Below are 24,467 nucleotides of genomic sequence, written 5' to 3' on the forward strand. Positions count from 1 at the left end.
GTAATGTAAAGAAAAGTTATTGCTCTTGTGACTTTGACCCGTAGTGATTCATAGATATGCAGTATGACTGTTGGTTTACAGCAGGGTGATTGTAGGACTAGGATCAGAGCTTTAGAGGGGCTCAGCTCCTAATGAGAATTTGACATTCAATGCCCTGCAAGTGTTTTAAAAAACCCCAATAATCATTCAGTGTTTCCCACACAATATTTAGAGACTATGGAGGGTTTATCATTTATTTTTAGGGGTGCTGAGATCAAATTTAGTGGCGTTAGAAAATCCAAAAAAAAAAAAAAAGTCTAAAATCGCTCCGGGTTTACAGAATCCACAATTATGCCACCTTCAATCTAATGGTTGTGTTATTTGAAAATGTTTTATGGGATGGTCTTCACTAAAATGACACATATCTCCATAAATGTTTTAAATGTTGTGTGTCAACATATTTTGTCATTGAAGCTGAATTTGTAAATGTATACCTTTATCTTTAATTAAAACAACTAGTTAGAGATTTATGAGCCATCACTTTGTCCTACAGCCACCCCCCCACCCACCCACCCCCGTTATAAAAGTAACTAAGTAACTTTTACTCAAAGTATTTTTTTGACAAGCTACTTTTTACTTTTACTTGAGTATATTTTTAGACCAGTACTTTTACTTGTACTCAAGTAAAATTTCATCAAAGTAGTGGTACTTTTACTTGAGTCAAATATTTCAGTACTCTTTCCACCTCTGACAATAATACATTATTTATATTTAGAAAATCTTCCAGCAAACTGCTATTGTACCACCAACTGCCCATAGATGTGTTTAATGATGTTAAATCAATGAGCTAAAAATATATTTATTTGTGCTTCTTTAGAAAAAGTGTGCAGTTTTCCCATTACCTTACAATGCAATACAATGATTGTTAGTTGGTTTTTGGAAGCACCATCTAGTGGCCGTTAGAGGAACTGCAGCATGTGATACTTTTGCACACAAATTGATTGGACTGTTACTATTAAAGATATATGAATGATTAAGTTAGTGCTGCTATTAAATACACCAGCTGCCTATAGATGTGTTCAATGTGCATCCCAGCTTCATCATCACTAAGAAACACTTTTAATAAAGTTAAATCAATGAGCTAAACTTTATGGGTGAACAATATATTTACTTTGTGTTTTTTTGTATTGATTTGCAGTTTTCCCATTAACTTACAATGCAATACAATGATTGTTTGTTGGTTTTTTGGAAGCACCATCTAGTGGCCGTTAGAGGAACTGCAGCATTTGATACACAAATTGATTGAACTCTTACTATTAAAGATATGTGAATGATTAAGTTAGAGCTGCTATTAAATACAAATCCTAAAGTGCTCCATTATTGAGTGTTTCTGGGCACTCACAACCCCCAAATCTGAAAACACAACTGAATCTCAACTAATACACTACTTACACACACTTTCACCCTACATGCAGTCATTTTTCCCATCGTTAATATAAAAATATTGAAGCAATTACATATGGGTGTAATTAAGTGGATAGTTACAAATTCATGAAACCAATAATAAAAATAATAAAAAGTTGCTGCTGTAGTTTTGTTGTGGACTTGTAGCAGTAAAAGTACTGGTTTTAGTCGAAGCAATAATAGAAGAAAAGAGAAAAGTTTATTGCAGAGAAGAAAGGAATATATTTTACTTTAAGATGACTTAATCTGAAGCAGAAACACGACATTTTGATGACCTCTTGCTATGTAACACATGACGAGTTTATCAGACCACCAGCAGTTTGCAATTAAGTCGTTGTTATTAGTCTCCACTTGTGCAAGCGCCATAAAAGCAGAGTTTAAGTCTCACTCTTCTCTTCAGAAACAGTGCCGCTTAATGGACAAATCACACTTGAAGCTAATTAGAATGAGAGGAACAAACAAGCCGAAATCTCAAAGAGTCTAAAATTTCACAGAAAATTAAAACCAGACACTCGGTGAACATGTAACACAGACGGACAGGAAACAGCCTCTCAGCTGCTGTTGATTTCCACCATGAACGTGAAACTTTATTAGAAATTCTCTTTGAAGAAAAGAATCACATCCACATCCACACTGACCGAGTTTCCATCCCAGCTGTAGTGAGATGAAAACGTTTCTCTTTTTCAACAACTCCTGATATACTGTGAGTTTGTGCAAGATGCTGATTTATATGAACTCCTTACCAAGAAAACCTTTATATTTCTCATGCAGATGCTTTGTAAAGGTTTTTTAATATAGAACTTGGCCAGTACCATATTGTTGTTGGATTACTGCTATTATTATTTTGTTTTTATGTGTCTAATTATATGGAAATGTTTCATTTTTTTAGTAAATTTGCCCTCCTTTAAACATGAAATCTTCTATCTACTAGATGTGATAAGATGTGATAAGACCAATTCATTGTTTTGTTGTTGTTGCTGTATATTTCTCTTCTATTATTTGATCTATTATCAACTATGTATGATTATTAGTGTCTCAGCTGCTTCTGTCTCTTCGTGGAACCCCAGACTGACTCCATGATATTGAGATCAGGAGGCCAAAACCATCTGTTGCAGCACTCCTTGTTTTTCTTGTTGCTGAAGATACTTCCTTATAACTCTGACTGACTGGATGTTTGGGGTCGTTGTCACAACACAGAATTAATGTGGGACAGATCAAACGCCTCTCCGATGGCATTGCATAGAATGGATGAGAACCTAAACATTTAACGTGATTGATAGTGAGACAGCGTACTTTATTTATCCCCAAGGGAGAATTTCTGTGTTACAGCTGCTGACAGATAAAAGACGATTGACAAATTAATGATGGAGAAACACACGCACACACAAACACATAGCTTGCTTGTGTGTGTCAGAGTCCTGTACAGGTTCCATTTTTTAAACCTGCATCCGCCCAAACCCGTCAATAATTAAATTCCTTCCCCGATCCAACCCACTTTAAATAGAACCAAAATTTGATCCACCCCCCTAATTAAAATCAGTCTACACTACATTAGATACAAAAAAAATTCCACTTGCTTTTCATTTTCTAGATTTTCTTAACTCCTTAGGATCCATTTATTGCAGTGTAAGTAAGTGGATATGATTAAAAAAAGAAAAGAAAGCAGAGTTCTGGGAGGACGCATGCACGAATAATGAACTATGTGATTTAAAAAAGGCTTTTATCAACTTGAATTAAGAGCATATTGTTGTAGACGTATTACTAAAAATATATATATATATATATATATATATATATATGATGTTTGCAAAAATTACATTTTAAAAATAGGTTAAGCTTTGCACTCTAGCAAATTACACAGCAGGGTATTTTTCACCCATTTCATCAAAATGTGGTGTGCGTGCGTGTGTGCGTGTGCGTGTGTGTGTGTGTGTGTGTGTGTGTGTGTAAATATATAAATTATTAAATTAAAAAATTAATTATTATCACAAACATTAAGTAATTTAATTATTGGGTATCGCTGTTTGTTTAAAAATAGTGACACTCCTGGCCTTCCATACAGCGGGCTCTGTTGCCATGGCGACGGCGTAACTTTGGTTGCTTGCAGCAGTGGAAAGAAACTTTTTTATCTCCGGTAAGTCGATATTTCTGTTACTTTCAGTGTATTTTACTCTTTATACAGAAGGTATCATGTGTCATGTGGGAAAGTATGTTTGTTAAATACCAGTTTTATTAAAAAATAATGTTTGTAAACGGAATCTGAAACGGTGAGCTCTTTGTATAGCGGTGATTTAGGTGCAAACTTTCCTCCCTAATGACTCATTTTAGGTTTATTAATCAGCTGTTTTCCAACCCAGAGAAAGATTATGACTATGCAACACGTGCATAAATAACATATTCACTGGCGGATCTATTAAGGTCCATTACCAGCTTTTCCTGGAGCTTTCAGCCATATTATGAGGTCTTCATGAGACTCAGTATATTCTTACTGTCTAATTATCACTGTTTATAAAGTGTTAAATGATTATCACTTAAAGACTTTTTAAGCCAACTTATTACCACCAAGTTTTACACTTATTTTTGGGAATTATGGTCAATATAGGCCTAATTTAAATTAAAATATAGCTAATTTTGTTGTTAAAAAACCCAGAAATTATGAATTATATTTAAGATAAGATATCACCCAATCCAATGAAAGTATAGTGATGATTATACTTGAAAAGAACACAGTATAGAAACATCTGTGTGATTTAAAGGTGTTTAGATGAAATAAATCCATATTTCTGATATAAAGACATCTGGAAAAGGGTCAAATTTGAGCTGAGCACAACAGCAGAGTTAAAAGTTAAACATGAAGATTAGTAGCTTCAGTCCTTACTAATCCTAATTTTCCAATGCTTTCAACAGTTATTGTCAGTTTTTGCAGCCAGACATTTAAGACTACAGAGTAACAGTAGAGGCTGTTAGACATGAGCTTTAACTGTAGTTGTTTAGTTTATTACTGTCACACTCACTTATATCTTTATTTTATTTCATTTAACAGAAAATCACGGATCACCTCACAGGAGCAGAAGGTTTGTTTTAGCAGCAAATAGTAAAGACACAGTGATGAAACATAAAATAATAAAGAATTTTTAACCATATATCAACTTATAGACTAACACTTGCAACTCTAAAAAAGCCTAATTTGTCCTCTCTCTCTTTCAGGTTGACTGACAGGTTGAAGATGAACGCTGCGGTATCACGGCGGCACACCGGGTCGTTTCTACCGGAAATCACCAGCAAGAAACGGAGGATAGGTGCTCAACACAGGTAGATAAATGCTGTGGAGTAAAAAAGAAACACTAGAAATGAAAAGTTATCCTACTGATGATGAGTTGTATAAATGTTTGTGTGTTTCTGTTTCATCGGCAGGACGAAGCAGGAGTCTCTACCAACTGGATCTGTGCTGAATAAACCAACACAAATCCTCTCCAGGGAAGATATTGCACTGTGAGTTTAATCTCCGTGGTAACCGGGTGAATTTTTAAGGTGCACCAAATTCAGATTTATTTCCCAGAGAAAGTTAATTTTCACCTTCTGGCTCCTTCACAGTTCAATCCTTCCCCTTCTCCCCACACTGCATGTTGGTATTTTAACCTTAAACTAACCAAATGCAGGACATTAGCACTATGCACTGTAGAACTACAGTAACATGGACTACTGGTGCTATAAAAAGTCAGTCAATATAGTATTTGATATATGTATTAATTAAGAAATTTCAAAAAGAATAATCCAGTCTTGAAGAGACAGGCACTAAAACGGCTTGTTTCAGACAGAGGCTGAAGTGAGTGGCTGTATAAAGGACCAGTAGAAGATAAATAAGGAGTTTTTAACTGGAAATCATGCAGAGATATATTCCAGTAGAGCCCTAGAATATAAATACACAGCTGGAAATGTTCATGATACATCCTCTTTAATATATAATGCCTTTTTACCTTCAAGTGGATCCACTATGTCATAAATTATTAATACTAATATGTTCACCAAGGGTCTAATAATCATAAATAGCCTATATATTTAATAGTCAAGGCAGCACAACTCCCCTAAAGGAGCAATGGTTGTTAAAGGATTAAATGAATACTTGAGTCAAAGTTAGAAGTATGAAACCATTTACTGAGCAGGAAGCTTTATTACTGCAGCTGTAGGATCAGGAAGGTTAGAGCGCCCTCCTCTGCCTAACACAGTAATAACTTGCTGAGCTCAGAGATCCTGACCCTCACTGTCACATCATATTCATCTACAGTGATAATTTAAACACTTCTGCTTTTGTCCGTCTGCAGGGTCAGAAACAGTCTGAAGCAGAACATCTGTGTGAAGCTGCTTCAGGAAGGTTTTCCCAGGTATCTCACAACTGTTTATTTAACTATTTATTCTTTATGAAGTGGCTTTTTAAAAAATTTAAAACCAAAGAGTTATTGTGCAAAGTTAACCTTGACCCCGTCTGTTTTGACTGTTCCTTCTTTCCTCCCTCCCTTCCTTCCTTCCTTCTGTCTGTCCTTCCTCTCTCCTTCTTTCTTTCTTTCCTTCCTCTCTCTTTCCTCCCTTCCTTCTTTCCTTCCTCCATCCCCTTTTCTTCCTTCCTTCTGTCCTTCCTTCCTACCTTCCTTCCTCCCTCCTTTCCTTCCTTCTTCTTTCCTTCTGTCCTTCCTTCCTACCTTCCTTCCCTCCTTCCTTCCTTTCCTTCCTCCCTCCCTCCCTCCTTCTCTCTTTCTTTCCTCCCTCCCTCCTTCTCTCTTTCTTTCCTTCCTCCCTCCTTCCTTCTTCCTTTCTTCCTTCCCTTCCTTCCTCCCTTCCTTCTTTTCTTTCCTCCCTTCCTCCCTTCCTCCCTTCCCCCCCTTTCTCCCCTCCTCCCTTCCTCCCTTCCTTCCTTGACTCGAGGACACCAGGTTTAGTTGTGACTCTGGAAACAGAAAGCAGACCTGTTCTAGATCGTAGCAGCAGGTATGAAATCTTTAGACTCTAATCTACTCAGTTTCTCTCTCTTACAGGTCGTTCTCCGAGTTGTTCTTTCTGCTGCGCGTCAATCAGGATCAGAGGACGGCAGCTGAACCAGGCTCTGAGGTTTTGTCACAGATTCCTTTAGAGGACCAACAAGACAAACTGGAGACCTTGAAGCTTCACCTGAGCCTGGCCGAGAAGGCTGAAAGGACCGGTACTCGAACAAACGTGATAAAACACAGAGTATGTTGAATGAAATGGGTAGTTTCTCATACATAAAGGTGTGTGTGTGTGTCTCTCTGTGTGTGTGTGTGTGTGTGTGGTTGCAGGTTCCTGGTCGACGGTGAACGAGCAGCGTCTGTTTTTGGGTCGGTACTTCTCGGCTCCGGAGGATTTCTGGCTCAGTTTGCATTTCCTCCTCAGCTGCATCAACAAAGAGCGAGGGAGCCGCTCCAGACCGGCCACCGAGGCCCGAGCCTGCTTGGCCGAAGTCTACCTTCAGCAAGGTGGACACAAACACAAACACACACACACAAACACACACACACACACATACACACACTCACTCACTATATATTTTCATTATTGATTCATCTTTAGATCATTTTCTCAATTAAATGATTCGCTATTTAGTCTCCAAAATGTCCAAAAATAGTGAAAAATGTTGATTATGGTTCCAAAACGACGTCTTCAAATGTCTTGTTTTGTCCACAATCCAAAAAATATTCAGGTTGTTGTCATAAAAAACTAAACAAACCAGAAAATAGTCAACATTTAAGAAGTTGGAATTGGAGAATTTGGACAAATTGGCTTAATTTCTTTAATAGTTGGCATGTAATCGAATAATCGGCGTATACAAGTTTCTCAAATTACATGTTTTTCTGTTTTATGTAAAGCACATTGAGTTGCCATTGTGTATGAAATGCGCTATATAAATAAAACTGCCTTGCCTTACATGATTAGGTATGAAATATGAATGTCTTTATGAGGTGTTTTTCCACTTCAAGTCTCCAGTACGGCTTCATAGTGTAGATATTTCCAAGTCTCTGAACTCTTAATGGAGGGATGAAGCAACAGGTCACACCAACATCTCTCATCGATGTCCAGTTGGGTTGAGATCTGTCTCCAGAAGATGAACCATACAGTTAATTCTCGTTGATCTCTCGTGTCACGCTCCTCCTGCAGGCGAGCTGGAGGAGGCGAGGAAGCAGGCGGAGATTTGCCTCAAGATGTCGGAGGACGGCGGCTGGCTGGATTTGTCCGGTCGGCCCCTGAAGCTCCGGGCTCGCCAGGTGCTGTGGAGGATCTTCAACCGGCTGGCTGACGCTCCGCTGGCCGACGGAGACTACGACAAGGCCCTGAAGCTGCTCCACCAGGGCTACAGCATGGCCACCCAGTGTATGTAGACTCAGAGGAGAGACTTAACTTAACATCCACATTAAAATAAGACAGACTGAATGTGATCTAGATTCTCAGCTGTTTACTGATCTGGTGTCTGATGTTCCAGCTGAAGACAAACAGATCGTAGGAGAAGGCGCCTATCGACTCGGACTGACCTATCAGAGTACAGGAGACCACCAAACGGCCAAACAGGTACCTGAGTCCACGTGTTTGATGTGTGAGTGGAAAGATTTCACTTTAGCTTCTTGTTTGGGTTCATTTTTAAAAGACCAAAACCAATAATATGTTGAAGAGGAAAACAGGAAAACTCTATATTGTGGGACTATTTTCAGCGGCGGATGAATCCAGATTTGGTGTTTTTATCAATCAAGCTTCAAACTTTATTGATATAAAACCTTTCATACAGGTTACAAGCTGATAGTAAGACAGAAAAAGTGACAACATAAAGAAAAGGGTTAAAAATTACAAAGAAAAAACTAAGAAAATGAGATCAATGCACATGAGGAGAGAAAATAAGGATGATAAAAATGTAAAAAATAAATAAATAAATGTATAAATAAAGTGAAATAAATAAGAAAAATACATAAAAATAAGAGACAATAAGAGAAAGAGTGAAAGTAAAAAAACAAAAAAAATAAAATTAAATAAAAACTAGGTTAAAGAAAGGAAAGTGGGTCAAAATAAATGACAGTAGTGAAGGACTGTGTGTGTTTTTTAAATAGTTTTTAGACATTAATGGAGGGATAGGATTCATCAGCCTTTGAATAAACACACACAGTATTTATAAGTAGATGAATTCATTGTTGGTTTTGTGTCCAGTTCTTCAACACCTGCATGCAGATTTGCGGCACGCTTGAGGATCCGAAGGGGCTGGGAAAAGCCTACAAGGCGATGGCCAAGTCTACGGAGAGGTACACACACACACACACACACACACACACACACACACACACACACTATCAGTGCCTCAGTGTGAGTAATGTTTATTTTGTGTGTGTGTGTGTCTCAGTGAGGGAAACATAGACGAGACGATCCTGTGTTTGGAGAAGTTAGCCGACGTCACCCGTAGCAACGGACTACAACGCGACCTGACAGACGCCTGCTTGTATCTGGGCGACATCTACTACAGCAGTGTATGACACACACACACACACTCACACACACTAACAAACACACACACACACACACACACACACACAGACACACACACACACACACTAGATAATAGGGCTGGGCCAACAAAATAGATTTTTGTATTAATCGCGATTTTTTTAAATAAAAATTGATTCTCATACAAGAATCGATTTTTATTTATTTATTTAAAAAAATTTTTTTCTTTTTTCTTTTTTTTAAAGACCAGCTAAATGTAGCAGTTTAGTTTATTGTAAGATGTTGGTGGATGAGAATGTTTTTTGTGAGGGCAGGTTCACAAATAAATCTCACAAACTGATGTGATGTGTGTAAATATGACTTATGATGTTTTATCAAGTGTTTGGTTCAACCTGTTCTTGTTTAAGGAAAGGAAATCACAATTATTGAAATATAAAAATCGCAATACTTGGTAAAACCTAATCGCAATATCGCAATTTAAATCGAATCGGGACCCAAAAATCGTTAGAGAATCGAATCGGCCCAGCCCTACTAGACAAGCCACAGTGTAAATTTCTCCACCGTGAGACTAATAAAGCTGACGGCCGGTTGTCTTAGAATATAAATAAATACACATTAAATTTTCCAAACAGATTAAGTCTTGTTGTTTTCTTTCGTCTCTCTCTGTAGAGTCAGTTTGAGAACGCCTGTCAGTATTACCTGCAGGGTTACGAAGTGGCCTGTGACCTCGGAGACGTCGCTCTGCTGCAGAAAGCTCAGGTACGATCATCACCAACTACAACCATCACTGTGTTTACTTCATGTATAAGTGTTAACAGCTGCTCTCCGTCAGGTGTTGGCGGCCGGCGCTCGAGCTCAGTCGCTCATCGGGAAGTACAGCGCTGATGTGGAGTCGGCCACGCCCGCCGCTCTGAGACGACTGCTGGCCTGGAAGGAGACGAGAGGAAGTCGAGACGCTGCGGATAACACGGCTGCTGCTGCTTCTGCTGCTCTAATGTAGGAAAACATTCATCATCGTTGGCGCAGACGAGCATTTTACAGCCGAGAAACATTTTTCAGCATAAACATAAAAAGTCAATAAAGTCCAGAGAATCTTATCACAGCTGTTTGACATGTTAAACTATTATAAACTGTAATATCTGTGTGATATAATCAGATTTCCTCATAAAAACTCAGAAATTAGCGACTTTAGAGGAGCTTCAATCAGAGCAGAGCTGATAATAAAAACCATGATGATGAAAATGAGTCGATATGTTCGAGTGTTTGTTTTTGAACATACACAACTTATTAAGATACACAACTTAGATAAGATAAAATAATCCTTTGTTAGTCTCACAATGGAGAAATTTACATTATTGCAGCAAAGTGGATAGAAAAAATAGAAGAGCACTACAAAAAAAACCCAATAAATAATAAAGCAATAAAAACAATAGTAAAAAAACATTATGTACAAAGGTTTGATGTTATTATTGCACATATTTTAAAGTGAAAAAAAAAATTGCACAGTTGAACTGAAAGTAATAATATTCATGAAATACAAATAAATGAAAATGTTCATATTTGGTAAATAAAGAGCATGAAAATCTAATAATCACTTTAACTGTGTGTAATGACAGAACTACCCAAAGTACATTAAACCTGTTAAAATAAAACCATTTGAACCTGCAGCATTATAATTGTCCCATCTCTAATAGACGGGCACACAAAATAATTAAAGTTGTATAAAATAATAATAACGTATTTATTTTTAGGGTTGCTTGAGTTACACCCTGGTTACACCTCATCATTGCCCCATAAAACACATCTACATTACAATACGGTAATTTGACGAAGAAGGAAAAAAAGCTGCTGCGCGTCTCTTGCAGTCTTTACGGTATCGTTGTGAGCCATGTGTCCGGAAAAAAAGCTCCGATGTGTTTGTTGAGCTTCTGGTTTCCTGACAGAAATCCTCCTCCAGCGTACAGAGAGAGGGAGAGGAGAGAAGAGAAGAGGAGAGGAGTTGTAAGAAACTTTGTATCCCGGCTGGTGAGACGGAGGAGGAGCCGGCGGGAGTTGATCCAGAAGAGACCCGGAGCCTGAAACATGGGCCTCCTGTTGAGGCTCCGCAAGGAATGGTTCATCATCGGGATCGTGCTGGTCATCTTATCCGCCAAGCTGCAGCCAAGCGTCGGCGTCAAAGGAGGTGAGGATACTTTTATATTCACGTTAGAAACAACCTGCGACATTGTGCTGATGTTATAATAAATGCGATCAAAGCGAAACGTCAGAAAATACTGCAGAAGTCTACTTTATTTTGGAGGGGTGGCAAAGTTTCACCTCTTTATTTTGTACTGTTGGAGCCAATTAAGAGTTAAAATTACAAGTTTACACCAATTAAAATAGTCTTAATTAGTTTATTTAACCATAAAGTGTTTTATTTGTTATAATTAAGTACTTTTAGACGTTTGGTTTTTTTGGTTTTAGCGTTTTGCGAAAGTGTTTTGAAATGACAAGATATGGCAATAAAAAAGTGTTTTCTATATATTTCTGTTTATTTGTGAAGTGTTTTGTGTGTTTTATTGATGCCGAAGTGAAGTTTTAATGTTGGTGGTTGTGTTAATGTAGAGATTGATGGGTTAGTTAACGCGCGCGCTCGTTTAAAAGTGACGATAATGTTAATTTAAGGTTTTTTTTAATGGAGTTTGGTTTATTCGTCGCACAGGAGAGAAAGTAGGAGGTGATATATTGTGTGTGTGTGTGTGTGTGTGTGTGTGTGTGTGTGTGTGTGTGTGTGTGTGTGTGTGTGTGTGTGTGTGTGTTTGCCCTCCCTCACCTGGCTCTGCAGTGACACGTTGCATTCAGCACACACACGGACATTTACTGACTCACTTTAGCTTTTAAACACTCACCCAAAAAAATCTGCTTTTTATCAACTGGGAAGAAAATGAATAAGTTAAACAGTTAGAGATGTGTCCCTAAAGTACCTTGAAACGCACACACACACACACACACACACACACACACACACAGGATGTCACTTGGTATTTATTCAGGTGTGTCTTCAGGTCTTGTAAAATCAAAAAGCGCTGATTTAGTTTTCCTCCAATCAGAGACTTTATAATATCAACTTTTCTATTACAACTGTTTAAGTAAAATATTTTTTTTGTGGTAATTATTTTAGTCTCAAATTTTCATGTTTTTTTTCTTTTCCCTCAAAATATCCTGACTTTTTTTTTTGTAATTTTTTTTGATTTTTTTTCTCGCAAAAATATTTTTTGGGTGAAATCGGTAAATTATTCCGACTTCCGAATACTACATTTTCAAGTTTTGTTTGTAAAATATTACAAATTTATTCTAAAATAAAATACATTATTTTTCCAGCATATGTTTTAGTCTTATCATCGTATCAACATATTCTGATGTTTAGTTTTTTTGATTAAGTATATTTTTCTCTTTTTTTTGGTAAATTTTGTATATTTTCCTTTAAATATATATATATATATATATATATATATATATATATATATATATATATAGTCTTTATAGTCAACAATTCACTTTTTTTCTAGTAATGTTTTTTTTCTTTTCCCTCAAAATATCCTGACTTTTATTTTGTAATAATTATATTTTGTAAAAAAAATTTCGACTTTTTTCGCAAAATATTTTTTAGGTGAAATTGCTAAATTATTCTGACTTTATACTCAAAATACTTTTTTTCTCTCGTAATATAAAACTTTATCATTTATTCTTGAATCACTCTTTAAAACGTTTTTCTTTCAATATTACAACTTTTTGATCAAAATATTCTGACTTGTTTTGTACATTTTTTTACTTTATTCTGAAAATATTATGACTTTTTTTTTTGCAATTTCTGCTTCAGAGTAAAAATATTCTAGTTTTTACTCCAAATATCAACTTTTTTTTCTCATAATATTAAACGTTTTCTCGCCTGACACAGACACTAATGTTAAATATAAAATGTTTTTTATGTCATTTTAGTAAAACTGTCTGAAATTGCCCCAAAACCTCAAATAACAAATAAAAAAGTGAAATAAATTAAAATAAATGTAACTTTTATTTCACATTGCACTCAGTTATTAATATTCAGCCTTAAATCTTTCATACTTTAAATGTGAAACTGGTATTAAATTGTATTAAAATGTCTTTTAAAAGTCTTAAATGTAACTTGCTGATCTTTAATTTATTCATATTTAAGCTGCGACCTGCGACCCATCAGAAACGGCCACACTTCATTCAGGGACCACAGGTTGAGAAACCCTTATATGATGAGTGACAGCAGTCGTAAAGATTAAAAAACACTTTATCTCGGTCGTAATCTCATTTAAAACACGTTTACATGATAAGAGTAACCTGTGAGGCGTTCAGGGACTGCGGTTATCCCGTAGATAAGATAAGCTCCTGTGCTGCTACTGTGTTGCCTTCAGGTGCGGCTCGTAAACGCCTCAATCAAAGAGCCGCCGAACAGCGTCGATCCTACAAGACAAACAAAGACTGAAACTAATGATTCATTTAGTTATTGATTAATCAGGTGATTATTTTCTGCCTGTTATAACTTCTTAGAGTCTGTGGTGTCATCTTTAAATGTTTAATAAATAAATAAATAAATATATCCTCATGTGGAAAAGCTGACAGACTGATTTCACCTGTTTAGTACAATAAAGTATTAAAGTATTAAAATCTTATAATATTACAACACTTTTTTTCTCAAAATAATCACTTTTTTGGCTATATACTAAAAATATCAACTTTTTTTCTTGTAATGTAACTTTTTCTCAGAATATTAAAAAATATATATTTCGGGGTCAATTTTTAACTTTACTCCCAAAATTTATTTTATTTTTTTTTTTGTCATGCAAGTTTTTTCCCTCTCCTAATATTTCAATTTTTTTTCCATGAATACTACATTTTCAAGTTTTCTTAAAATATTACAAATGTATTCTTATTTTTTCTCAACATATTCTGACGTTTTGTTTCAGATTAACTATATTTTTCTCAAAATATTCAATTTTTTTCTAGTAATGTTACAATTAGCCAAAAAATTCAACTTTACTCAAAATATGTTTTTTCATATTCAAGTTTTTAAATTTTTTTTAATTGAAATATTTCAACTTTTTTTTCACAATTATTTTTAATTTTTAATTTATTTAAAATATATATATATATATATATATATATATATTTATTTATTTTAATTTTATTGTTTACAGTCTGAGAGTGAAGCAGCAGGTTCAGCTGATCTGCTGACCTCATCTTGTATTATGGTGTAATTGATGATGATGATGATGATGATGATGATGATGATGACTGTCACCATGGTAACCACATTAAATGAATCTCTCAGGTCCGCTGAAGCCGGAGATCACGATCGCCTACGTTGCTGTTTCACTCATCTTCTTCAACAGCGGCCTCTCGCTCAAAACAGAGGTAAGAAAAGATTCTCTTGCTTTCTTTCTTTCTTTCTTTCTTTCTTTCTTTCTTTCTAATGACTGATTGTTTCTTTGCAGGAGTTAACGAGCGCTCTGCTTCACGTCCGTCTTCATCTCTTCGTTCAGTCGTTCACGTTGATTTTCTTCCCGCTCGCCGTCTGGCTGCTGCTCAGAGTTCTGGCGCTGACCGCCATCGACCAATGGCTGCTCAGAGGGTAGGAGGTGTGTGTGTGTGTGTGTGTGTGTGCTAATATGTGTGTATGTGAGTCTGTGTATGTGTGTGTGTGTGCTAATATGTGTGTATGTGAGTCTGTGTGTGTGTCTGTGTGTGTGTTTTTCTATCCTGGTGAGGACCGAAACCTGAAAAATTATTAACCCGTGGGGACAGCCTCCTGATAGGCCTGGTCCCCACAGGGTTGGTTTTCCTGACCGTGTGTGAACTGCAGTGTGGGGACCTTTCCCTGACTAAGTGTGTATATTAGCATGTTAGCTTCGTATTAGCATATTAGCTTAGCGATTAGCCCCCTGGGTTTCAATCCAACATTTGTTCAAATACTGAATATGAATTGTAATTCAGGTTTCGAATTTTTTATATTTCAAGTAATTTTTTTGTTCAAACAGAATTATGATGAATTTAGGAGTTAAAATTATGTCTCTAGACTCTTTAGAAAGGGTGGACCCCACAGGACACCACCCAGTCAGGGGTCCCCACGAGGTAGTAAAAACAGGTATGTGTGTGTGTGAGTCTGTGTGTGTGTGTGTGTGTGTGTGTGTGTGTGTGTGTGTGTGTGTGTGTGTGTGAGAGAGAGTCTGTGTGTGTGTGTTAATATGTGTGTGTGTGTGTGTGTGAGTCTGTGTGTGTGTGTGAGAGTCTGTGTGGTGTGTGTGTGTGTGTTATATGTGTGTGTGTGTGTGTGTGTGTGTGTGTGTGTGTGTGTTAATATATGTGTGTGTGTGTGAAAGACGTCCTTCATTCAGTTCCCAGCTCGACTGTAACGGCCGAGTTATGAATACATACAAAGACTCATATTCACTGCTGCTACAGGCAATGCTGTGTGTGTGTGTGTGTGTGTGTGTGTGTGTGTGTGTGTGTGTGTCTTCCTGTTGCCTAACATCAGTTTTTTCCTTAAATTTAAAACTATAACTGAATTCTCTGATAACTTCGGGTTAAAGGAAAAATCGGGAATATTCATCGTCGTCTGTCCTTCCTGTTTTTGTTGTGGTTGCCTAGGTTACAGACGGTGGGATGCATGCCGCCTCCAGTCTCCTCCGCTGTCATTCTCACCAAGGCTGTCGGAGGCAACGAGGTGACACACACACATACACACACTGACACACACACTGACACACACACACACACACACACACACTCACACACACACACACACACACCCGTAGACACACAGACACACACACAAACACACACACACACACACACACACAGAGTTCGAAGTTGACTGACAGGCTGATAATAAAGAAATCCTTAAAGGTGTATTGTTGCCATGGTAACCGAGCACATGTATGAACTGTAATGTACTTTGTTGCTTTTTTTTTTTTAAGGCTGCTGCCATTTTCAACTCAGCGTTCGGAAGCTTCCTGGTAAGACTCAAGTTTAGACTCAGGAATGTTTATGACTATTTATGGGTCAGTGATATTTTTTACCAAAAGTAAGGCTGAATGGTCCTGAAAATGTCAAATGGTGTAACCACAAAATAATAGATATTAAATACTTTTTTCACCTAGAAAGAAAGGAAAGAAGGGAAGAAAGAAAGAACAAGAAGTAGGAGGATAGACAGAAAGAAAGGAATGAAGGAAGAGGAGGAAGAACAAGAAGTTGGAGAAGAGAAAAAAAAGAGAAAGAAAGATAAAGGATGATGAAGAGAAAGAAAGAAAGAAAAAGTTAAAGGAGGAAGAAGAGAAAGGACAAGAAGTTGGAGAAGAGGGAGAGAAAGAAAGAAAGAAAGAAAGAAAGAAAGAAAGAAAAAGGGGAGGAGAGAGAATGAAAGCAGAGGAAGAAGAGAAAGAAAGTAAGAACAGGAAATTGGAGGAAAGAAAGAAAGAAAGAAAAAAGGAAGAAAGATAAAGGACGAAAGAGAGAAAGAAAGAAAGAAAGAACAAGAAGTTGGAGGAAAGAGAAAAAAAAGAGAGAAAGAAAGATAAAGGATGAAGACAAGAAAGAAAGAACAGGAAGTTGGAGTAAAGAAAGAAAGGAAGAAAAATAAAGGACGAAGAAAAGAAAGAAGAAGTAGGAGGAAAGAAAGAAAGAAAGAAAGAAAGGAATGAAGGAAGAGGAGGAAGAAGAAGAGAAAGTTGGAGGAAAGAAAGAAAAAAAAAGAGAGAGAGACAAAGAAAGATAAAGAAAGAAAGTAAGCTAGCAGTTGTCATGGTTACACCACTTAGACCTCTAATAAATTCTCTCTAAATGGATTAAAAGCAGAAATGTGTTTAAAGTTCTTCACATTTATTTTCACATTTTAACCCTTTAAATCTAAACTAAACCTCCTGCTGAGCATCTCATCGTCTCATGGTGTAACGTTTCATGGTGTAACCGTGCCTTTGTGTCTTTGTTTCAGGGGATCGTCGTGACCCCGCTGCTGCTGCTGCTGTTCGTAAGTCTGCTGAGATTTAAAGAGTGAAACATTTACTGACATCTAGTGGTGAACATGTGAATTACACCCAGAGGAATATCACACTCCTCCTTTTCTACGTAGATGTAAAAGATTCATTCCTCTGTTCTTAGTTTTAGATTAAAGATTAAAAACTAATTAATATATATTTATAAGAAATCTTCTTCTTCTTCTTCTTCTTCTTCTTCTTCTTCTTCTTCTTCTTCTTCTTCTTCTGCTTCTTCTTCTTCTTCTTCTTCTTCTTCTTCTCCTCCTCTTCCTCCTCTCCCTCTTCCTCTTCTTCCTCCTCCTCCTCTTCCTCCTCTCCCTCCTCTTCCTCCTCCAGCTCGGCTCTTCCTCCTCCGTTCCCTTCTCCTCCATCTTCTCGCAGCTCTTCATGACGGTGGTCGTTCCTCTGATCCTGGGTCAGGTAGGACGACTGTGTGTGTGTGTGTGTGTGTTTATGTGTGTGTATATGTGTGTATTAATGTGTGTTCATATGTGTGTATTAATGTGTGTGTATGTGTGTATTAATGTGACATTAATACACACATATACACACATTAATACACACACATTAATACACACATATACACACACATTAATAATGTGTGTGTATGTGTATATGTGTGTATTAATGTGTGTGTATGTGTGTGTTAGGTGTGTCGTGGTTTCCTCAGAGAGTATCTGGTGTGTGTGTGTGTGTGTTATTGTGTATATTAATGTGTATTGTGTGTGTATTAATGTGTGTGTATATTAATGTGTATTGTGTGTGTATTAATGTGTGTGTGTATATGTGTGTATTAATGTGTGTGTTATTGTGTATATTAATGTGTATTGTGTGTGTTAGGTGTGTCGTGGTTTCCTCAGAGAGTACTTGGTGTGTGTGTGTGTGTGTGTGTGTATTAATGTGTATTGTGTGTATTAGGTGTGTCGTGGTTTCCTCAGAGAGTACCTGGAGAGAAGGAAACCTCCGTTCGGCGTCGTCAGCAGCGTCGTTCTGCTCATGATCATCTACACGACGTTCTGTGACACGTTCAGTAACCCCAACATAGAGCTGGACCCCACGAGCCTGCTGCTGGTCGTCCTCATCAGTGAGTCTGAGAGAGTGTGTGTGTTTCTGTGTGTGTGTGTGTGTGTTTCTGTGTGCGTGTGTGTGTGTGAGAGTTAATGTGTGTGTGTGTGAGAGTTAATGTGTGTGTGTGTGTTAATGTGTGTGTGTGTGTGTGTGTATTAATGTGCGTGTTAATGTGCGTGTTAATGTGTGTGTTAATGTGTGTGTGTGTGTGCGTGTGTGTGTGTGTGTGTGTGTGTGTGTGTTTCTTTCTGTGTGTGTGTATGGAAGTCATTTAAGGCCAAACAAGAGAAAAGAAAAACATTTTTAAGAAAGCAAAAAAAAAAAGTCAACCAGTGGTGTCAAACATACGGAACGGGGGCCAGAACCGGCCCGCCAAGGAGTCTAATCCGGCCAAAATAAAATATATTAAAGTAACTCAGTGTTTATGATTTTAGTTTAAGATGAATCCTCCTGTTTGCAGGTCACAAACAACATTTAGCTAAAAAATGAGGCAGAATTCGAAGTTGGAATGAAGTTGGTTAATTTATACTTAATGTTTTGGTTTACACTTACTTTTGGAAATGACGGTGGACGGTTAAAGTGAAATCTGTCTTGTTTTTGTCTCTTTGCAGTTTTTTCCATCCAGATCAGCTTCATGTTGCTCACGTTTGCCTTTTCTACCAGGTGAGTCTCTTCTTCTTCTTCTTCTTCTTCTTCTTCTTCTTCTTCTTCTTCTTCTGCTTCTTCTTCTTCTTCTTCTTCTTCTTCTTCTTCTGCTTCTTCTTCTTCTTCTTCTTCTTCTTCTTCTGCTTCTGCTTCTTCTTCTTCTTCTTCTTCTTCTTCAGCTAAACGACGTTCTTCTTTATTTTCTTTTATCATTTAAATCGACAAAAGCAGAAACACAAATACATTATACTGTCATACATTAGATAGAAACTTAAAGACAGACAGTAGAGTGAAGTTCCTTGAGAAGGAAGGAAAGGAGGGAGGAAGGAAGGGAGGAAAGGAAGGAAGGAGGGAAGGAAGGGAGGAAGAAGGAAGGAAGGAAGGGAGGGAGGAACAGTCAAAACAGACGAGGGAGGACGACACAAAGGTTAAATTAAAATGTATTTGACGTGTAACTTCCTGTTTGTCTCTGCAGGTCGGGTTCAGGATTCAGCCCTGCGGACACGGTCGCCATCATGTTCTGCTCCACACACAAGTCACTCACTCTGGGTACACACACACACACACACACACACACACACACACACACACACACGGATGAGTTTAAACAATAAAAAATACTCATAAGACACACATTACTGAAACGCTCTCATAACATTGTGAAATATAACAATTATAGTTAAAAAGGAAACAGGAAGTGTGCATGTGCTCATTGACCCAGAATAACAACAGGCATTAACTCAAAAATGAGGTGTAGTTTCATTTAAATGAGGTCTACTGACCATCATTTCTAAAAGTATCTATGAGACCCGTGGTAAAAAGGTGCGACACAGAATTGGGTGATAATTTATACTTTAACCACAACAGGAACGTTAAAGCAAAATGCATGTTTGACCTAGAATAGTTGTGTCTCTATTAACCCTCCTGTTGTCCTCGAGTCAAAGGAGGGAGGGAGGGAGGGAGGGAGGGAGGGAGGAACGGAAGAAGGTAGTAAGGGAGGAAAGGAGGGAGGGATGAAGGACGAAGGAAGGAAGAAAAGGAGGGAGGAAGAAGGAAGGAAAAGAGGGAGGAGGGGAGGAAGAAGGAAGGAAGGGAGGGAGGAGGGAAGGAAAGAAGGAAGGGAGGAAGAAAGAAGGAAAGGAGGACAGAAGGGAAGAAGAAGGAAGGAAAAGAGGGAGGGAGGAAGGAAGTAGGAAGGAAAGAAGGGAGGAAGAAGGAAGAAGGAAGTAAGGGAGGAAAGGAGGGAGGGACGAAGGACGAAGGAAGGAAGAAAAGGAGGGAGGAAGAAGGAAGGAAAAGAGGGAGGAGGGTAGGAAGAAGGAAGGAAGGGAGGGAGGAGGGAAGGAAAGAAGGAAGGGAGGAAGAAAGAAGGAAAGGAGGACAGAAGGGAAGAAGAAGGAAGGAAAGGAGGGAGGGAGGAAGGAAGGAGGGAGGGAGGAAGGAAGTAGGAAGGAAAGAAGGGAGGAAGAAGGAAGTAAGGGAGGAAAGGAGGGAGGGACGAAGGACGAAGGAAGGTAGAAAAGGAGGGAGGAAGAAGGAAGGAAAAGAGGGAGGAGGGGAGGAAGAAGGAAGGAAGGGAGGGAGGAGGGAAGGAAAGAAGGAAGGGAGGAAGAAAGAAGGAAAGGAGGACAGAAGGGAAGAAGAAGGAAGGAAAGGAGGGAGGGAGGAAGGAAGTAGGAAGGAAAGAAGGGAGGAAGAAAGAAGGAAAGGAGGACAGAAGGGAAGAAGAAGGAAGGAAAGGAGGGAGGGAGGAAGGAAGTAGGAAGGAAAGAAGGGAGGAAGAAAGAAGTAAGGGAGGAAAGGAGGGAGGGACGAAGGACGAAGGAAGGAAGAAAAGGAGGGAGGAAGAAGGAAGGAAAAGAGGGAGGAGGGGAGGAAGAAGGAAGGAAGGGAGGGAGGAGGGAAGGAAAGAAGGAAGGGAGGAAGAAAGAAGGAAAGGAGGACAGAAGGGAAGAAGAAGGAAGGAAAGGAGGGAGGGAGGAAGGAAGTAGGAAGGAAAGAAGGGAGGAGGAGGGGAGGAAAGAAGGAAGGGAGGAAGGAAAGGAAGCAAGGAAGGACGAAGGAAAGAATATATATCCGTTATATATCCTTGTTAGATCAAAATCAGCTGATCGATGTATCGTCAGGCTCTATTATCGATCTCTCTCTCCTCTCTTCTCAGGAATCCCGATGTTGAAGATCGTGTTCGAAGGCTACGAGCATCTCTCTCTGATCTCGGTCCCTCTGCTGATCTACCACCCGGCTCAGATCCTGCTCGGCTCCGTCCTCGTGCCGACGATCCGCAGCTGGATGACGAGTCGGCAGAAGGTACGAAACTTTTCAAACCAAGTCTCTCCAGTTTAAAATGTGATCGTTTAGGTTTGGTTTTAGGGGAAGGACCTCGACCTCGTTCAGTAACCTCTCCACCTTGTTCTCCTTCTCCAGTCTAGTCTGTTGTTGAGGTAGGGTCAGTCCGTCTCTGCTGCCGCCCAGTGAGTAACTGACTCCGTGAAACTGACTCTTCATTGATTTTAATTAAAAAGTTAAAAAATCTTGACTCTGATTCAGCTCCAGTGAGGTTTTAATGGGTTTAATGGTGTAATTGATGGTGTAATTAATGGGTTTAATGGTGTAATTGATGGTGTAATTAATGGGTTTAATGGTGTAATTAATGGTTTTAATGGATTTAATGGTGTAATTAATGGATTTAATGGTGTAATTAATGGTTTTAATGTCGTAATTAATGGGTTTAATGGGTTTAATGGTGTAATTAATGGTTTTTAATGGTGTGATTAATGGTTTTAATGGTGTAATTAATGGTGTAATTAATGGTTTTAATGGGTTTAATGGTGTAATTAATGGTTTTAATGGGTTTAATGGTGTAATTAATGGTTTTAATGGGTTTAATGGTGTAATTAATGGGTTTGATGGGTTCAATGGTGTAATTAATGGTTTTAATGGTTTTAATGGTGTAATTAATGGTTTTTAATGGTGGTGGGTGTGATGATGATGATGGTGACGATCAAATCTTCTTCTACATGTTGAAAACTAATCAAACTTTTATTGTAGCTTCTGTTGTATTAATAATGTTGATTTGAGATTGATTGATTAGTTTTAGTCTTTTATCTGCTGACAGGTTGAGCGATGGATCGACTCGATTGGCCTTAAGTGAAATTAACACTATTTTTTTTGGTTCCATCTTCTCAAATATGATCATTTTCTGACATTTTAAATGACTAAATAATTAATAGATCAATCAAGACAGTTAAAGTGCAGCTTATGATTTATCTATAATAAACCAAATTTATTGATCAGGCTAAATGTGGTTTTGTTAACTGGTTGTCACAATAGAGCTGCAACTAACAATTATTTTAATTCATGATTAATCTTCACTTTATTTTAGTTTTAATAGTCCAAAACCCAAAAGACTTACAGTTTAGTTTTATTTATTGGTTTAGTTTGGATTTAAAGGGTTAAAATGTGAAAATAAATCATAGACTGTATAGAAGAAATGGACGTAACATTCATGATGTCACCCATTGGTGACACCCAGCATCAAAAAGCAGCAAATTGTCACATTTGAGAAGCTGGTTTTGACTGAAATCAAGAATCAGATCATTTATCTGTCAATTGATTAATAATTTCAGCTTTTTATCTTCATCCTTTACTTCCATTGTAGACGAAGACGTTTCTCACTTTTTCATGATTTGGATGTAAAATTCAGGGTTGTTTTACTTTTGACAGAAATGATGGTGGAGGGAATGCTTCTGGAAATTCTCACTTTTTCTTCTTCTTCTTCTTCATCTTCTTCTTGTTTTATCATTCTTATCTGAATCTCTCGCTCACTGCTCGTGTGTTTCCTGTCTCTCTCTCTCTCTCTCTCTGTGCAGGCGGTGAAGCTGTCGGCGCTGCAGCCCGTCTGACGAAAACGAAATCACTGTTTTCGTTTGAGTGTGTGATTTAAAAAAAAAAAAAAAAAAAAAAAAAGGACTCAGGCGGAGGAATCCGACTCACGTGCCTTATTACAACCAACCGAGACCTCAGCGTGGCGGATGATCACCAGTCGCCTCGATATTCTCCGTTTCTATGACAACAACAAAAAAACTCTCCTATTTCCATCATATATATAAATATATATAAATATATTCTTTTATATTTAAAAGAAGAAAAAAAACATGTTATATTTTTATATGGAGCAACCCCCCCAAACCCCTTCCCGAAAATGAATCCTGCAAAAAGGAAGGACGGCTGTTTTTAAACTGAGGAAGCGTTTGATTTGCAAAACAGCACCTGCCTGCAGGAATGGGACGGGTGGAGTTACTGGGACCATTGTTTTTTGGATTTTTTTTTTTTTTACTTTTCTTGCTATTTTCTACTTTTTTCAACTCAGTTTTTTTCCTCTCTTTCACTGCCAGGACGATTGTGGACGTTTGTTACATTTATGTTCCCGATAGACCAAACTAATGCTGGATTACGTGACATTTAATACACAAGATAACAAGGACAACAATGTCTGTTTTTTTATTTGTATTTTTTATTTTGACACTTTTTGAAATAACTTTTTTTTTTCTTTTTTTTTAATGATTGTTTATGGGAGTGACGTTTAGTTAATGAATGATTTATCCAAAACATGAAGGTAAAACATGAATACTGGAACTAAGGGTTAAAATATCATCTTTACTGAATGTTAATATCACTTCATCAGATTTTATTTGTTTGTCTTAATCTAATTCCTTCTCATTATTTTCAGCTCACCTTGTATTCTGGTTACATTTATACAATAAGGAGGCAGGAGGAATAATATTCACAGAGAGGCTTCAATACATTTTAAATGGTTAAGAAAGTGAAAACTGATTATCAAAAATGTATAAATGGGTATTTATATTCTAAGTCTAACTGAGTGATACGGACCTGACATATATCAGTCTATCATTATCATATCGATCACCGACCATCATTTCCAGCTATTCTGAGTCTCTACTGGAATATCTCTGCATGATTTCCAGTTAAAAACTTCTTATTTATCTTCTACTGGTCTTTTATGCAGCGCCTCAGTTCAGCTTCTGTCTATTAACAAGCCGTTTTAGCGCCTGTCTCTTTAGCTCCGCCTCCTCCAGGAAGCTTTATCCAACTCTGGAAGTTACATAAACGAAGAGTAACACTCAGATGTTATTTCTTTTTCTTGTTCTTTACTCTTATCGGCAACTTTGAATTTGTTACGTAAACCTGCCGTATCAGATTGTTACACAGCGTTTCGACACCAAATGTTACGGACACAGCACGTAGCTTCGACTCTGTACTGCCTCGTTTAGCGTTTACACTTCACAAACTGTCAGATTACTACACGATGGAGCCACTGAAAGGCTCGACAGCACAAGTCTCATTTCACTGGTCTTTGTCGTTGGGCAGAACAGAAACTCTCTGTTCACGGTTACATTGTCTTACCAGTGGTACGTTTCCAGATGGATAATGAAGAGGGTTTGTTATTCTACATGTTTATAGAAAAAAAAAATAAACCTGCAAACTGTGAAAACTGTATTTTGTCTTGTTTTTCTGTAACTGTTGGGCAGGTAAGTAGGGTAATGGCAGCGAGTTTCAACCTGCTACAAAGGTGAATATACTTCACTCAGTTTCCACACACCACAGGCCAGATATAAAGCGTCCCTCAGGAGCCGGAGCAGCTCGTTTCTTTCTATTTAAGAACTGATTAATGAAGGAAAGGTTAGCTTTGTTCCAACATTTCTGTAAGCAATGATTTAAAGCAGGGGTGTCAAACATGCGGCCCGTGGGCCAGAACTG

At 37.8% G+C, this 24,467-nt stretch overlaps 2 protein-coding genes across 3 annotated transcripts; both read left to right on the plus strand.

The window, feature by feature from the left end:
* The first annotated feature begins 4,491 nt into the window (after nt 1-4,491).
* ttc29 (tetratricopeptide repeat domain 29) lies at nt 4,492-11,013 on the plus strand. Its single transcript, XM_053343176.1, has 13 exons — nt 4,492-4,517; nt 4,651-4,755; nt 4,858-4,935; nt 5,766-5,825; nt 6,474-6,637; nt 6,753-6,929; nt 7,609-7,821; nt 7,931-8,016; nt 8,644-8,735; nt 8,834-8,957; nt 9,604-9,693; nt 9,767-9,930; nt 10,878-11,013. The coding sequence occupies exons 2-13, from the start codon at nt 4,670-4,672 to the stop codon at nt 11,011-11,013; spliced, it is 1,470 nt and encodes a 489-aa protein (XP_053199151.1). The 5' UTR covers nt 4,492-4,517; nt 4,651-4,669.
* On the plus strand, nt 10,926-22,863 carry slc10a7 (solute carrier family 10 member 7). Of its 2 annotated transcripts, none has more exons than XM_053343685.1 (13): nt 10,926-11,116; nt 14,276-14,358; nt 14,439-14,575; nt 15,592-15,667; nt 15,921-15,959; nt 16,934-16,969; nt 17,313-17,396; nt 17,895-18,060; nt 18,656-18,707; nt 19,165-19,238; nt 20,851-20,996; nt 21,114-21,160; nt 22,559-22,863. In XM_053343685.1, the coding sequence occupies exons 1-12, from the start codon at nt 11,017-11,019 to the stop codon at nt 21,132-21,134; spliced, it is 1,014 nt and encodes a 337-aa protein (XP_053199660.1). In that variant the 5' UTR covers nt 10,926-11,016; the 3' UTR covers nt 21,135-21,160; nt 22,559-22,863. The 2 variants fall into 2 exon arrangements, with proteins under 2 accessions (XP_053199660.1, XP_053199659.1); XM_053343684.1 differs by having other exon boundaries at nt 21,114-21,130.
* Nucleotides 22,864-24,467: the final 1,604 nt, after the last annotated feature.

Source organism: Scomber japonicus, chromosome 22, assembly GCF_027409825.1.
Source record: "Scomber japonicus isolate fScoJap1 chromosome 22, fScoJap1.pri, whole genome shotgun sequence".
Classification (NCBI taxonomy): Eukaryota; Metazoa; Chordata; class Actinopteri; order Scombriformes; family Scombridae; genus Scomber; species Scomber japonicus.